The sequence below is a fragment of the Pararge aegeria genome, chromosome 15, assembly GCF_905163445.1.
Source record: "Pararge aegeria chromosome 15, ilParAegt1.1, whole genome shotgun sequence".
Taxonomy (NCBI): Eukaryota; Metazoa; Arthropoda; class Insecta; order Lepidoptera; family Nymphalidae; genus Pararge; species Pararge aegeria.
In genome coordinates this window covers 7,039,994-7,058,165 of record NC_053194.1, presented here as the reverse complement: position 1 = coordinate 7,058,165, position 18,172 = coordinate 7,039,994, and the positions used below count along the sequence as shown (strand labels likewise).

General features: G+C 34.8%; 1 protein-coding gene across 1 annotated transcript; it reads left to right on the top strand.

Annotated features, from left to right (window-relative positions):
- Positions 1–240: 240 nt before the first annotated feature.
- On the top strand, positions 241–9,058 carry LOC120629851 (circadian clock-controlled protein daywake-like). The gene is made up of 6 exons (XM_039898916.1): positions 241–363; positions 3,055–3,277; positions 4,075–4,208; positions 5,899–6,051; positions 7,891–8,059; positions 8,781–9,058. Exons 1-5 carry the CDS (start codon positions 297–299, stop codon positions 8,046–8,048), a joined length of 735 nt encoding a protein of 244 aa, XP_039754850.1. The 5' UTR covers positions 241–296; the 3' UTR covers positions 8,049–8,059; positions 8,781–9,058.
- Positions 9,059–18,172: the final 9,114 nt, after the last annotated feature.

Sequence of the window (18,172 nt, the reverse complement as noted above, 5' to 3'; positions counted from 1 at the left end):
CTCGTCCCTCATATGAGAGACAGTTTTAGAGCAAAGACGCCTTACTAGCAGCACTGAAAAATATTTTTACAGAAAATTAACAATACCTGACCATTTCTGGTCCATTCTGGGATTCGAACCCAGAACCACTAACCACTAGACCAACGAGGCATTAAGTATGTATGTACGGAATCCTAAAAGATGACGCACAACGACTCGTATAAATGTACGTATGATACAACTCGTTCTGTAGCTAGCCTAGTCCTATCTGTATATCGTAAGTGTTTACACCTTATTAAAAGGCACAGTAATTAAAAATGTGCGTCAAATTTAAAATATTATTACACATTTGTGTGTTGTTTATAGGATACGCTATGCCATTAGGTGAGTACAGTATTTGGAAATCAAACGCAAATTCACACATAAAGTTTTGATAGTAATTTTACACACGCCAGAACCAAGTTGCCTTATACGTTTTGGCCCTTGGTTAAGATGCTAATTACTGCTAAATGAGGTTGAAAGAACTACAACTATTAATAATCTATGTAGGTCTTTGCAGCATAACAGATATGTTATTATTAAACCATATTTCTGACCAAATTGTTATCCGCTTTAAACGATTCAGTAAAATTTCTAAAAATTACAAATTTAGGTCTTACGAAAATTTGTAGTACCTAAATTTTTCTTAGTTATTTATAAAAAAAAAATCTTCATATTACTGTTTTTTTTTTAATTTTACTGCTATTTTATCTGAGTGTAGGTGACAAAACATTAAATTAACCTTATACTGAAAACATCAAAAAATGCAAAAAAAGAGATGTGTGTTTGTGTTTGTTTTTGAGTTTGCCTGTTATCTTTTATGTTTATCGCTTAACAGATTTTGACACAATCTTCGCTTTTAATACAATAAAAGCACTAACATTTTTTTATTTAGTGTTTAAATTTAGTTTAGTTGTTCATTTAGTGCACTTTTTGCACAAAGATATTGGCCTGAGAGTAACACAGGCTATTTTTCGTCTTGGAAAATGTACTGTGCCCTAAGGAAAAGGAATAAGGCGACGTCGATAAGCACAGTCGTATTTATAATTTTAGGAATAAAATCAATTTATCAACACAATTTACTTAAATAAAGTACCTAAACCCTACACTTGAAACCGCAAAGAAAGAAACGTAAAACGGGTTTAATATTTTTATTATTTGTATTTGGAAGGTCGAGTAAATTTTTTTATTTTCTTATTCTTTAAAAGTGCGGAAAGGATTTTGGTGACGGAAATTTGTTAATGAGATCGTACCAACAGGTTTGATGTTATTTCATGCAACAACTTCGTATTTATTTCTTGGCTTAGTCAACAACATTGGTTAATGCTACGGCAGTATTATCGCGATAGCGCAATGATTCGGGTAGTTGATATGCCTGGCCAAGAACTTCGTCCTATCGCGAAGTGTTCGCGCGAAGTCGATAAAACTTCTTAATGCGGGCGGTTGCAGACATCGAATGGTTTTATCGCCATAGGATTCGTTTGTTTGGTTACGCTTCCCGCGCTCTATGATTGATCGATTGCGGACCAAAAACATCGCGGTAAAATTAGCGTAGTTTTTATCGTTATGCAGTATGCAGTATTTATGCATGCAGCATATTGACCACACTGCACCGTAGGACAAATATGATGTTACTTACGCGAGGACTCGACTACGAATCATCGTGGTATAACGTGGCCGCACCTAAGAAAATATGGGGTACAGGATATTTTATAGTAGTAATTGACTGACGTTGAAATAGCTAGGCTAGTTTATTTTGCGTACTTTCATAGTGTTATGTCCTATGGAATCTTGTTATGGGGTAAAGCAGCTGATATCGAAACTATATTTATATTGCAGAAAAGAGCTGTACGGTCAATATATAAACTTAAATCACGCGAATCCCTCCGTGAGAAGTTTAAAGAAATAGGCATACTTACTGTAGCTTCACAATATATTTATAACAATATAGTATTTGTAAGACAACATATTAGTCTTTATACACAAAAAGTGGACATAAACAGTCGACTTACAAGAAATGGTCATAAATTAGTGTCATCTGCATATCGTCTGCGTAAGGTACAGGGATCATTTGTGGGATTGAGTATACGCTTTTATAATATGATTCCTAAGGTGATTTTGGACCTGCCAATGCACAAGTTTAAAGAATTTGTTAAAACACATTTATTAGAGCGAGGTTACTATACAATTGATGAATTTTTTAATGACAAGGTTGCTTGGAAGCATCCGGCTCCGCTTTCAGCTCTCACAAGATAGAAAAATGAATGTTAAAATACAAAATGTAAATTGTTGATGTTGGAAAAGAGCAACTGCTGAGTTTCTTGCCGGCTTCTTCTCGGTAGAATCTGCCTTCCGAACCGGTGGTAGAATCACTACAAACAGACAGACTTGACGTTTCAAAAGTGCTTATATTAGGCCTACTTGAAATAAATGAATTTTGAATTTGAATTTGAACTGTCCAGGTAGATAGCCCCCCTGATAGTAAACCCATCGCCTATATACAGAGCAACACTTTGCAGAGCATGCAAGGAGCACGGCCTGCAGCGTCCTTGTGTCCATCAAATCAATTGGTATTAAGCCTCATGAGCTTGTAATTCCACCAGCAATCAAACTCTGCAAACCAGAATACAGCATTGCAATTATGCGGCAAAAATAAATAAATAAATAAATATGCTACGACAGTAGGTACAACACATCGCCATCTAGCCCCAAAGTAAGCGTAGCTTGTGTTGTGAGTACTAAGATGAGTGATGAATATTTTTATGAATAATATACATAAATACTTATAAAATACATATAGACACTGAAAAACATTCATGTTCATCACACAAACATTTTCCAGTCGTGGGAATCGAATCCAGACCTCATGGCCTTGGGGACTCCGAAAGCACTGGTCGGTGGCCACTGCTCCAATTGGCCGCCAAATAAGCATAGTTATAGAACTTCCCCGGACGAGCTCTGTATCGAAAAACTGTACTACTACTGCTATGAAACGAATGAAAATGAAGGAATCTCATAATAATTATTATATTCCAGATTTACATCTTGATAAATGTAAACTAGAAGACTCTGCATGTATGATCAAAGCTTTTCAAAATGCAATTCCAACATTTACCAACGGTATACCAGAATTGGGCGTAGAAGTTATGGATGTCATGGAATTCGATGATACCGTAAAGTTCGATATAGCCGGCTTTTCTTTAAGTTTTGCAAATGGCCGGTTGAAGGGATTGAAGAATATTGTTATAAATACAGTGAAGTAAGTTCAATTCTATTTTCGGTTTTTTAACTAATCAAGCGGGAACAATTTTCCGGGCTTAACTTATGAACATAACCTGCTTACATAATTTTTGCATAAATATTAGTTTAGTGGCTAGGCCAAAAAATCCATACTATTATAATTAAAAATAGAGTAGAAACCTATTACAATTGTAGGTTTAATATACTTAATTGCCATACCCCTAACAGGTTATCCCTACACCACCTTAGGTTGCATCATCACTTTACACAAATGTATTACAAAACTTTATGGATTGTAACTTAAGGTGACTAAATGATAATGATAATGATAACTTAAGTGTTTTTTATAGTAATATAAGTGAGAAAGCTATAAACCTATAAACATAGCAACACTTCGCGTCCTGTAACATGCCACCATCGTGTCCATCAACCGTGATGCGGCAGAAATAAACATGGTGGAAATACTTTCCAAGGACGAGTTCAATCACAAAAAGTTCTACTCTACTAAGTTTAAGGCCGATGGCGCAGTTGGCAGCGATCCTGCTTTCTGACTCCAAGGCCGTGGGTTCTATTATTACTGGAAAATGTTTGTGTGGTGGGCATGAATGTTTTTCAGTGTCTGGGTGTTTATATGAATATTCTAATTATTTATGTATATTATTCATCAGTCATCTTAGTACCCATTACACAAGCAACGCTTACTTTGGGGCTAGATGGCAATGTGTGTATTGTCGTACCGTATTTATTTATTTATTATTTTTATTTAAACTAATTCCAAATATTATTATTATGATATATTGCAGATTTTTGTTTTAGATGGGACATAAGCAATAAAACTTTGTATTTGGAATACACCGCTCCATCTTTTGCATTATCAGGAAAGTACGTGGCAGATGGACGGATTTTGATACTGCCAATTACTGGAGATGGTGATATGAAGTTAAAAATAAGTACGTATTCAAATGTATGATAAGTATCTTTCTTCATGGTATTGAGTTTCGGAAGCTTCGTTCGGCGTCGCTTTTGCTCCTTTTCAATCCATCCTATGAGAATATAAACTTGGAAAAATATTACCGTACCGTACTATTACAATTAATAAGGTATTGGATAGAAGCAGGCGTTACTTTGCGGAAATCCATGATATATTATCAAAATTAAGCTTAATTTGCTATACTCCGCGAAAAGCAGGAGAATCTGTGTGGTGTAATTTATAATTTCTTCAATCCTTATACCCCACACCAAACAGATCTTCGGCAATATACCCTCTACGCACGTTTCGCTCCGAAACCGGAGCATCATCAGGAGATGTTGACTTTACAATGACAATTCTTTCTTAACAATTATTCATTGTAAAGTCAACATCTCCTGATGATGCTCCGGTTTCGGAGCGAAACGTGCGTAGAGGGTATATTGCCGAAGATCTGTTTGGTGTGGGGTATAAGGATTGAAGAAATTATAAATTACACCACACAGATTCTCCTGCTTTTCGCGGAGTATAGCAAATTAAGCTTAATTTTGACAATTAATAAGGGTTTTTAAAGACTTCCCTGGCGCAGTGGCGTGCGCTGCGGACTTAGAAGTAAAGTACTCAGGTTCAATGGTCGACAGGGGCAATTCATTTAATCATTTCTTAATTTTCTCTCGTCTGATCGATGGCTTTGGCCGTGGCTAGTTACAACCAAAGACGTGCCGCCAAGTGATTTAGTATTCACACGATGACGCGTGAAAACCTATTTTGTGTGTACGTTCTTAATAATATATAAGCTTCTCAGATATATGTATATGAGAAGCCAAATAATAATACACACAAAGTCATCAACATAATGTGATCCTGACAGTTAGGTAAGACGTGATCGAATAGACGTTTTAACTTTAAGTTGGCGTTTAATTTACGATGAATATATTTTACGTTTTTATTTGCCAGCAACGATTGATGATCTTAAAATCACTTAAAACATTTTAACTTTGTGCTAAATAAATTAAAAAAAAAAAACACGGATGCCCGGACGGATAAACCCGTCTGGGTTTTTGTTACGCCGTAACAGATATTGTTATGTTAACATAAAAAATGTATATTTTTTTTAATAAATTAATTAATTAAACAATAGAAATTACTTTTATCGCTACTTTTTTTTATTAGACCCTACTGCATTTTAATGGTTCCTTAATCGAAAAGCGTGTTAACGGGACTCTATTACTAAGCCTCCACTGTCATCCGTCTGTCTGTCTGGAAGTTGACTGTATATCAATGCCTAAGCCGTAATTGGAAAATGAAATTTTCACGGAGTGTGTATTTCTATTGTCGCTATAACAACAAATAATCAAAAAAAAAACGGTTCTGTGCAAGTTGGACCCGCTCACAAAGTTATATCTTATACGATGGTTCGGAATCCTTTAACTCCGAGTCCGGTTCGCACTTGACCGGTTTTTCCTTTTATTTGTTCTATGATTGCCGACTATGCAGACTGAACAACCACTCTAAGTTTATAATCCTTATAGCTCTTTGTCCTATTATTTATGCATGTTGTGTGGCTTTCTTTGTATCTTTAATGGAGTTTTTAAATAAGTAAAACCTCCGCATGGATAAACTATGGGCGCTTGCTAATTTAGATTCACCACTAATTAATATTACTGTTTTAGAAAATATGAATGTAAAAGTACTTCTGTCCCTTGATATGAACAAGAAAAGTAATAAAACATACGCTTCTATTAAGAACTACCAATTCGATTTCAATGTCGAAGGTGGCGCTCGATATAATCTCACGAATCTCTTCAATGGAAACAAAGAACTAAGTAAGTAATTTTTTTTAGTAAGTAAACCACAACTTTTGCATTTCACCTTCTCCTTTTACTGTATATGATCAACACATGCTTTATGGTGCTGTGTTTGGCGACACTGTATATAAAGTCCAGGCAGAGCCAGTTTTAAAAAGTCTAATTTAAAAACGACTATGGGTAATAACAATTACTTTAATGAAAATATTAAATAACACTATCCTTTATCCTATATTCTTTAAAGTTCAATCCTGTGGATCCCGGATGTACGTTCCATCAACATTTTTCGCTATAACATCATATCAACCCATTACTGGCCGGCTGGCGACTACAGGACACAGGTCGTTTCAAAGAATGAGAAGGGTTAAGGTCTTGGTCCACCAAGCTAGCCAAGTGCGGATTGGTAGACTTCACGCACCTTTGAGAACATTATATAACACTCTCAGGCATGCAGGTTTCCTCACGATGTTATGGTTCACCGTTAAAGTCGGGGATATTGTCATTGCGTAATTTAAAGACGCACATAACTCAGAAAAGTTTGAAATGCGTGCCTGGGATTGAACGGAAGCCGAAGCTCTAACCACCAGGCCAGCTTTTGCTACTAATTAATATTTACATTAATATTATATAATATATTTTTACACTGGGCATTAGCATTGTAGGCAAAACTGTAAATAAGCAGACGTAGCTACTATAAGGTGCCAAGGATCGTAAATTATTTTCTTTTTTATTTCTTAACTACGCACATGACAAATCCACTTTGTCATACTAAAGTCTCTGTGTTGATAACTGTTAAGTTTTACGCGACAAATGATGTCCTGCTTCGCTTGACCGTGTCTAACCAGTTTCATCATTTTAAATGTTTATATAATGTTTTAATAATAATCATAATAAATATAATAACATAAACTTAAATGATAATAATAATCTTAACTTTCAGACTCAATTAATCACTTATTCATTATTTATTATAAACTAAATAAAAATTGCAAAGTAATTAAATAACTTAACAATGTGGCAAATCGCCGCATACCTTAGCCTTATGCAGTGCATTAGCTACGAGTACACTTAAGTATTTACTGTATGTTAAAGTATAACATTAGCTTATTTTTAAATTTATCATATGCAAGATTTATTTGTGTAAATTAGTTTATGTAAGTGCCAATGTAGATATTTGTATGTATATATTTTAAAAATTTGTTCTCCTCGTTTTTCGTAATAATATGTTGGTTGCCTGGAAGTGATCGCTACGACCTACATAGCGATAAGGCCCCTTTTGTGATCTACATCTTCCTTCATGTTTTTGTTTTTCTTGAATATATCTTCCACTTCATTAAGTGTACAAGTAATGGGTAATAATAACAATAACAATGCTCAGCGCTGTTTGATCTATCATCCAACTGAGCTTCCAACTCGTTTTTAAAAGTAAACTAGTAATACTAAAGAAAACACATACAACATTAGTATGAGTTGGTAATACAAGTAATTTTGAAAAAAAAAGCGAAAGGTTCGTTAATCTAAGCTTTATTGCCTTTGAGTTAAAGGTCTTCATAATTAACATGATATAAAGTCTGAATGCACTTTCTTGTCACACTTAAACCGTCGGCACGTTTCAAATTAGTCTAAAAACACTATGTGTTTCGACGATACGCCACGCTTATAAATAAGCACACGCCTTAACGCCAGTTTCACTAAACCTAGATGGATAACTATTTGTAAACGCAAACGACGTAACGCAAAGCTTAATTTACATACACGTGCATCAAGTGCGCGTTCTCAACTCATTTTTAGCTGCGCATGCGCATGAAATAGTTCCGCGTTTCAAAAGCTCATACGTGAAAAATTTTGCTTACACAGGTGACGCTGTGCTGACTTTTATGAATACAAACTGGAAAGATATCACACATGAATTTGGAAGACCAATATTGGATTCAGCAGCGAAAAAAATCTTTAAAAATGTCGACAGGTTCCTAGCCAATGCACCTCTGGAAGACATATCACTTTCATATAAATAGAAAGAAAAAAGGTACTATTTACTTTTTGTACCACCCACCACTGTGCGCACTGCCAGGCCTCTCTCATAGAAAAGACGGTTATACTGCCTGAATGCGGACTTCTTTAACGATAATTAACGGTAATTTTGGACCTACCAATGCATAAGTTTAAAGAATGTGTTAAAACACATTTATTACAGCGAGGTTATTATACAATTGATGAGTTTCTTAATGACAAGGTTGCTTGGAAGCATCCGGCTCCGCTTTCATCTCTCACAAGATAGAAAAATGAATGTTAAAATATAAAATGTAAATTTTTGATGTTGGAAAAGAGCAACTGCTGAGTTTCTTGCCGGCTTCTTCTCGGTAGAATCTGCCTTCCGAACCGGTGGTAGAGTCACTACACACGGACAGACTTGACGTTTCAAAAGTGCTTGTATTAGGCCTACTTGAAATAAATGAATTTTGAATTTTGAATTTTGAATTTTTGATTATTTGTACAAGTTATGTGTGATAGTATCCGGGACAAACGGTTGAACGTGTTTTCACAGGCACGGGGGTTGAAACTTTCTATTTCTTAACTCCGGGTTAGTACTGAAAATTAATTTTCAGAAAAAAATACAATATCTAGCAATCTTTGGCCCGATGATTGATTCGAATCTAGGACCTTGTGATCCGTAGTTGATGATGCTAACAATTAAACCAACAAGGCAATTTAATTTAAGATTTAATCTAAAGTTATTTTATTTCCAGGTACCACTTTTCTTTCCACAATATCAATACCAAGCAATACTGAGAAAAATATCAAAAATATCCCTTAAAAATAGTTTACACTACTTTATATGAAGAGAATCTGGATTCATAGTGTAAAGGCTTTGAATATGTATGTTCTATTCCATCCTTAGCTGGACAAACTTTTACGCCACAACAAACAAAAAAAAATTTTTTTTGTAACTGTTTTTAATACAACTTGAATCACATGTCAATCGTATGTTTCACTTGGTGTTATTAAATAATAATATTATATTATACATACTTTTTTTCATTTATAATAATGATGGAGGTCTGGGATCGGTTTAACATATATTATGCATATTAATTCTTTTTTATTGATTGTTTTATTTTACCTGAAAACTACAACGTTGTTAGATAACATTATGTAAATTTACTTTAATATGAACTTATTGAAATATGCAAGAGAAGCTTCCACTTCACTTTGTAACAAAACTACTGTCTATGATTGCGTGGCTTATGAGGGCTGCACGCAGCATGTCTTTTGTGGGTAGGGTAACTAGCCAGACCAGAGAAAATTCAGCCTGTCGTTGATCGACCCCCGGGACCTTTTACGGCTGCTCTAGGTAGGTCATCCATACTGACAACTTGCTTGATAGGAAAATCCATTAAATACCCAAAAATATTTGGCCTGACCCGGAAATAGAACTTAGTACATCTTGATCTGTATTCGGATAACATAACTGTTAGTCCAACGAGGAAATTGGTCTTACCGTAATTCTAAGGCCCTATTTACGTTGTCTGACATTAACCCGTATAACCTTTCTTGCATTATGGACGTTGATTAATTCCATACCCTACTCAGATATAAGTTGCTTATCAAAGACATGTCTTTTCTTAATACATGTCTACAAGTTGATGATAATACGATGTGAATATTTCGTCCCAAAACTGTATTATTATTGTGGCCAAGACAAGTCATTACTATAAATTGTTTGGTCGTGTTCCTTGCATGCCCTGCGAAGACATCATCCTCATCATCAACCCTCTATAGAGCACGGGTCTCCTTTTAGAATGAGAAGGGATTAGGCCCTAGTACACCATGCTGGCAACACGCTGGCACCACGCTGGTTTCCTTCACCGTAATAGCAAGTGATATTTAACTGCTAAAGCGTACATAACTCCGAAAAGTCAGAGGTACGTGCCGGGGCTAGAACTCGCTCGAAAGGGAAGCCGGAGCCACCTATGCTATCACCGCTTGGTAAAAATAAAATAAATAAAAAGCCTTTTATTTCTTCAAACATTAACAAATTTGCAACAAAAGTATAATTGGATATTTTCCTTTGTTTTAACACGACATAGGTACAATAAAGAAATAAATAAAGGTGATAACGCAGTGGATAGAAGCTCGACTTCACTTTCGCGGGGCCGAGCACGTTCAAATCCCAGCACGCACCTCTAACTTTTCTTAACTATGTGCTTTTTAAATAGTTAAAAATACCACTTTCTTCGACGGTGAAGAAAAAAATCTTGAGGAAACCTGCATGAGTTCTACATAATGTACTCTGTTATGTGGAGTCCACCAATCCGCACTGGGCCAGCATGGTGGACTTCGGCCTTAACCCCTTCTTATTGTGGGAGGATACCCGTGCCCTGTAGTGGGCGACTAATGGTATAATTAAATTTTTTTACAATAATTTCTTTAAAAACTTAAAAGTTATCTCATGAAAAACCCTGTTTCTAGGTCAAAGCCACCTCAAGAAACAGCCAGCGTTGCCTGTGATTTTAGGTTAGCATACAGTTTGGTCCAGCCACATTTTTTATATCGTCATATTACCGCTTGTTATAATAAAAAAGGTATTAAAGTTGGCCTTTGACCGTAATCATACCTGCGAGCGAGCGATGATGCAGTATAAGTTGGTTTCGAGCTAATCTTTTGGGGTTTTGCAGTTATATTAAACCTACATCCCTAATTCAAAAAATTCAAAAAATTCAAAATTCATTTATTTCAAGTAGGCCTAATATAAGCACTTTTGAAACGTCAAGTCTGTCTGTGTGTAGTGATTCTACCAACGGTTCGGAAGGCAGATTCTACCTAGAAGAAGCCGGCAAGAAACTCAGCAGTTGCTCTTTTCCAATATCAGTAATTTACATTTTACATTTTAAAATTCATTTTTCTATCTTGTGAGAGATGAAAGCGGAGCCGGATGCTTCCAAGCAACCTTGTCATTAAGAAATTCATCAATCGTATAATAACCTCGCTGTAATAAATGTGTTTTAACACATTATTTAAACTTATGCATTGGTAGGTCCAAAATTACCTTAGGAATCATATTATAAAAGCGTATACTCAATCCCACAAATGACTTCTGCACCTTTCGCAGACGATATGCAGATGCCACTAATTTATGACCATTTCTTGTATAGGTCACTAGCCATGGCTGAACCAGACCAGAGAATTTTCAGAGATTATAAATTTTCTAACTGCCCCTGGGATCGAAACAGCTTATTAGACCACAACGCTTTTCACTGCGCCAGGGAAGACTTCAATTACGAATACTAACATTATTTAAAACTACAAACTCGGTCAACAATCGAATAACAAATGACACAACGCCTGCAAAATTCGATTATGGTGAATTGAAATTGTAATAAAGTAAATTTACAAACGAGCTAACTAAAGGAAATGACTTTAATAAATTCATAAATTCCATTAACAACTTCATTTCCATTGTTGATCTTATGAAGTTATTTTTGCTTAAGTGATTAATTTAAAGGTATCTATTAATATATTGAAATTAAATTTATATATTGTATTGGTGTATTTTGTTATTTTTTATTATGTTTTTATTAGAAGCCTTTAATCAAAATCTTTTTAATCATCGCTGTACATCGGATGGATTATTGAATCCAAGCTGAAATCTAGTATAAATTAAAAAGTGTGTCGATTTGTTTGTTTGTTACCTATTTTCGGCTAAACCTTTATGCCGCTCTTATTGAAATTTGGCACATACGTAACCTGCATCCTGAAGAATATATAGGCTTAACTAATTTTGGTGAAAAGTTGCATAATAATAGTTTGTTTGTTTGTACCAAAATTTCAGAACGGGACAAAACGGTTCCTTTGGCGGCCCTTAACCTCATCCACGTTTATTTTGTTACCTATTATATTATATTTTGGTCTGTAGGAACTCTTTCCTACCAGGATAAAAATATCCTATAGCCGTGTCGAGGATGCTTACAAAGATAAGAACTTTTATTATTTTGTATTTAGTTACAAGTATTCTTGTATATAATATATATATTTATTTAAGTAACGAAATATGTTTCTACGGGTATTTTTATCCATGCACCACCTATTTTCTGCATTTGTTTTAATTCTCCATCGGTTGTCTGGAAGAAATCGCCATTTTGAGATGAGGCTGCCAAATTTTATACGTTGTTTTGTTGTACTTTTCGTTTTTTATGTAATTTTTGTGGTGTGGGGAATAAAAGGATATTCATTTAATCATTCGTTCATTCATTCTAGATAAGTGAAGCGGTTAAGCCATGCATATGTAAAGAAATAAAATTAATGTCAATCCCGGGTAAATTTTACTTGTCTTTTCCGGGATTTATATATGATTAATCTATGTCCATCTCTACGATACAAGCTAAATGAGGGCAAAATTACAACAAGATTGGTTTACCAATTAAGTCAAATATGGGTAACAAACGAACAAACACACAAGTAAACACACTTTCGCATTTTTTTATATTAGTATAGGCTTAGTAGGACTTTTGAAAGGGCTTATAAATTTGGCTACTTTAAAAGTCAAGTCTCTCTATTTTGTAGTATGGTAACTTACTCTGTTACTGATAGAGTGGAACTTTGAGTGTACGAGTTTGTGTGTGAGTCTATCGACTCAGTCGCCTTTCGTAAAAAAACAACTGAATCAAAATGGGTTTATTCATTTGTTTGCCTGTAGTATAATATGACAATGGACGACATACTTGTCATGACTGTACAGATTCACGGGTTAAATTTATAACACCCCTCCTTTTGCTGCAGGAATTAAAAATGGTTTGTCTTAATGTTTTTTATTTGCCAGTTATTTGACTTAAAAGGTATAAAGGGCATTTAAGTTAATATGCAGCACACTAATTTCTTCTTCTAACATAAAGGAATGTAACTCCAAGTAATTAGACATAATAACGATTAATTGCTAACTTAACTACAATGTTTTCATAGATTTACTTTCTGGAATGCTAAGTTAATTAAGGTATAAACGATGTGTTCAAACTCATATACCTATCTTCGAGGCTTGTATACAATTGATGATATTTTATTTTATAATAAGATTGCTTTTAAGAAGTAAGCTAGTAAAATGGTTGCTGTTTTAGGAAAGTTATTTTGGAAAAGAGCAGACAGAGCCGCTTTACATATAATTAAACAAAGTAACTCCAGCTGACCGTGCACTTAGGCCTTTTCAACTACATAACGGATTTTAACGCAGATTAAAAGCTTTCCATGTAGTATATATAATGGTATATAATACTAGAGTTAAAAAAAATATCCATAAATTATTAATGTAATGTCGTAACAAAAATATTTTTGTGCGCTTACATTGCTAAGGCTATATATTATATATATATATATATATATATATACATATATATAATGTTATTTTTTGGTTCCACTTACATTTTATTTTTGTTTACTTTAATTCAAAGTTGAGTGCACATACCCAAAGTAAGCGTAGCTTGTGTTACGGGTACTACGATGACTGATGAATATTTTTATGAATAATATACATAAAATACTTATAATATACAGATAAACACCCAGCCACTGAAAAAGATAAATGTTCATCACACAAACATTTTCCAGTCGTGGGAATCGAACCCACGGCCTTTGACTCAGAAAGCAGGGTCGCTGCAAACTGCGCCAATGGGCCGGCCAAAGGGCGTAGCTTGTACAAATCTAATTTATACTAGCTACGCCACAGCAAGTTTGCTACGGCAAGCTATAGCGATAGTTATAAATCGTCGACATGAAATTAAAAACGTGGAGTTTTTAAGGTGAAAAGTTTATTTATTTCCTATTTTCGGCCTAGTTTATACTTTGGAAACATCAAGTCAGTCTGTTAGAGACTCTACCACCGGTTCGGAAAGCTGACTCCACCGAAGCCGACAAGTAACTTAGCAGATTGCTTTTTTCAAAGTCAATTAACAGTTTGTTAAAAACCTTTAAAAAAATAAATCTTCTGCGGGATGAGAGCGGAGTGGCTTTCTTACAAGCAGATTTGTCGTTCACCTACTACATTTACTAAGTATTTCTGTTCTTTTAACGTGTAAATCTGTGTCAATGCAAACGTGAAAGCCGCTTAGGTTATAGTTTGGACACAGTCATAGTTGCGTCATGCCGATTCATTTTGTGGTTGCGCCTTAATAAATCTAGGTTCAAAAGTATATCTTACTTAATAAAAAGTTCACAGGATACTAAAGTTTACTTAAATAAACGTGGGAGGAGATTATAAATAATAACCTATTAATTCATAATCTCATTAAGTCTTCGCTTGGCATCCTTAGGGGCTCTTATCTTAACAGAGACTGATTTGCATAAAATAATTATTAATTACGACTTATAAGGGTGTGACTGGTCTCGTATGTTTAATTTATAGCTCAACATAATATTTTGTTTTTACTGTGTACGATGGGCATACGATATCGTATAAGTGGACCCATATTTCACGCTTAAACATATTCTTTTGACTTCACTACTAAAAACTATAACTAAAGCTTGATTACAGTTTCTAAGCTGGCAAAAATTATAGCTCTCGGATGCAATCACCAGTATTAATAACTATCTACGTATTAATAAATGTCCGGTTCTGAAAATACGTCATTCATATTATATGAACACTACTTTGAAGTAGTGAGAGGAGCGCCGCCATATTTTATTAACACACACACCTGACATGTTCCTTACATGTCCTGCGAAGTGTTGCTCTGTTTAGGTGACGGTTTCCACAAACTCAGGTGAGTTGTTACTTTTTTTTTGGTTATATATAAATAAATATATATATATATATATATATATATATATATAGATATTTATTAAAGAAAATAACTGTTTATATACATATATAACCAAAGAATATATAATAGCTACGTTGCTCAGTATTTAGATTTGAAATTGAAATTTAAAATTTGTTTTTTTATTTGTGAATGATAAAATTTTCTTAACCACTAATAAATGCACTATGATAAGTATAAGAGTGTAGACAGCGTTACAGTGAACCCGCTTAACTCTAAAAGTTGTAAAATTACCACTGTTCATTTTACACATTTGGGCAGCAATTTTGGATTTGAGTACAGTGGGTTTGAGGATGACGGCCGATTGGTTCGTTTTCCACGACTGAAAAATGTTATGAACATTATTGTTTTTCAGTGTCTGGGTGTTTATCTGTATATTATAAAAACATATGTATATTATTCATAAATATTCATCATTCATGTTAGTACCCATAACACAAGCTAGGCTTACTTTGAGGCTAGATAGTGATGTATATATTATCGTAGTGTAGTACATAATAGACATTAGCAAAGTAAAAATGTCTCCAGGAGAAATTCTTCGAATCGCTTGTTGCCGTTTCCATTACGAGGGTTCTACCAACATTGCGCCTCTGCAGGGTAGTCACTTGGGCACCTCGGGACCCAAACTTCATCAGGCCTTCCGGTAACCTTAGTCCTTCTACAGATGTGCTCATTTTCTGAAGTTGTCACTTAGAGATACTCAAAGCCTAGCTCTCTTTATTGCCCGTTTAGTGTATTTAAGTATTCTGAGAACTAAAGTTTATAGTGCCAAAAGAGGATATGATAATAGTCGCGGCTCACACCAAGTCAAAAAGGTCAAAAATTCAAATATAAGGTCGATCCAATTAAATTTCGAAATATAACCTCAGATCGGGGATTTACTCCGCATAATTAATTTACGCACTGAATTTGGACAGTTTAATTTCCCTACTCTTTCAACTTTTCCCATTATTCAAGGGGGTACCACATTACAAATTACATGTCAGTGGCCGTACAAAAGTGTGTGCAAAACGGATTAAATAAGGCTTATTTGTGAACCAGTGTATTTGCTGTATTGATTTTTTTAGGCATACTATCTTACTCATTACAGGTGAAGAAGAATCATTTTCCAAAACATTAACAACAAATTTAAGTACCTGCACTTATCCAGTGTACCAGTAGGCATACCTTTGATACTCTACTTTTAAAACGTAACGTCTGTTTGATTTCACTTGCTCTACCACCAGTTCTTAGTAGCGGAAGGCTTAGCTTAAGGCGTAGCTTATTTCTACCACCAAGCACTATTGACTGTGTGTGTCAATTAATTGAGTGTGTTTCGACCAAAAGGGCGTGGGTGCCGCTGTAATTAATGACACATGAGGCTTAATACCAATCCGCACTGGGCCAGCTTGGTTGACTACTGCATAAACTTTCCTTGTGTGTAGTGGCCCGGTAATGGGTTGCCATGATGACGCTTCATTGCCTCAGGTCACACTTTATGTGACGACCTCCTTATATTCCTGCGAAGTATATATCCGGTGGTTTTCCACTTATTAAAAAAGACCATCTACCTGGTCCATCAATTATATCTATAAAAAAGCTGATTCCACTCATGAGAATACGACATGAAACTTATTTACCATTTTTTTTTTATAATTTAACAATAATTCTATCGACCGTCTGTTCGTATTTACTTAGTCATTCATAGAAAAGGGAGAGTGGGCGTTTAATACTTGTCACATGTTACACCACACACATTTACTTACTTTTTACTGGATATACGTAGGTATAATACTTAGTGCTTATTGGATTTCCAGAAATGGGTTTAATAAGTAGTACTAGCTTATGCCCGCGACTTTAGCCCCTTATTTTAAGAATCAAGAATAAAGCGGTTAAAGTATTCTATTTCCTTCTGTGGGTTGTCAACTATCTCTGCGCCATATTTCATCAAGATCGGTGCAGCCGTTGAGCAACACTTACTAAGGTAACGAGGTAATAAACAAGCAGGTACATTATCGCATTTATAATATAAGTATGCATATAAAAGAAATAGAACAATCGTTAAGAACTTGTGGTGAAGCAAAATCGTTCATTATTTAAAGAAAGCCGTTGTTTTTTTGATGTTCCATTACTTGATGTAAGTGTCTAAGATCAAAAGAAATTTTTCCCTCCTTTCTCTTGATTTTTGCTTTTAGAAGTGGCAATTATGGAATTGTTTTAAAAGACGCTACATGAAGCCACAGCCTGACCTTGATAAGAGGTGATTTCGATGGGCGCAAAATATTTTAGTGATACCACCTCTCATAAAATTTGAATTAGCTGTGCCCGATAGTTTAACCCGCGTTTTCTCTGGGTGGTAGCAACGTAGCTATTACTTAACAAATACCCTAAAAACTTTAAAAAAATGGACTATTTAAAGTTAGGCCTATAGAGCTAAAGATCGACTTGATGTTATTACATTAAAAAGGTAAGGAGCTGGAGAATGCTTTCATCATCATCATTATTTATTTATTTATTAGCTTTTCAAGGTAAACAAACTTGGTTATACATATAATAGGATAACATTAACCACAATTGCTTAGGAATAAGTACCTAGCAATAATAGTAACAGTAATAATAATAATAATAATAATAATAGTACCTACCTATTATCATCATTATCATCATCATCATCATATCAACCAATTACCAGCCCACTACAGGGCATGGGTCTCCTCCCACAATTAAAAGGGTTTAGGCCATAGTCTCAGGCATTCAGACTTCCTGGCGATGTTTTCCTTTACCTTTAAATCAAGTGATATTATAATTGCTTTAAACACATATATATAACATTTGCACATAACTTAGAAAAGTAGATGTGCGTGTTGAAATTCGAACTCGGCCCCCCGAAAAGGTAGCCGATGCCCTAACCACTAGGCTATGATCGCTGGAGAATGACAAAGGTTATTTATTGTGATTCATTACAGTTTCTGAGACGTAGGTATCTGAAGCGCAAAGTTCTGTTAAAAAGTACTCATGCTGAAATTTATGAACGGGCTTTAATAGTATATTGTAATACAAGAAACCAATACTTATTGTGCAAATGAGCAAGTGTGTCCTTTTGTTGATCATTCTTTCACGCAAGGAAATCTAACATAGCACGCACTCAAATGCTATACGCGGTCGAAGCCGCGGCCTGCTCTAGTATTCTTATATTACATTGAATACGACTATAAGTTGAATAAATATAATAAAAAAATAAGGATCTCTCATTTTATAACTTGGCAGCCTTTCAAATCCGATAGTCTCGCTTTCGAATGTTGGTTTTCAACTTTATTTTTGTTGTGAATCACGCTTGAAGTGTGATAATTCTACTA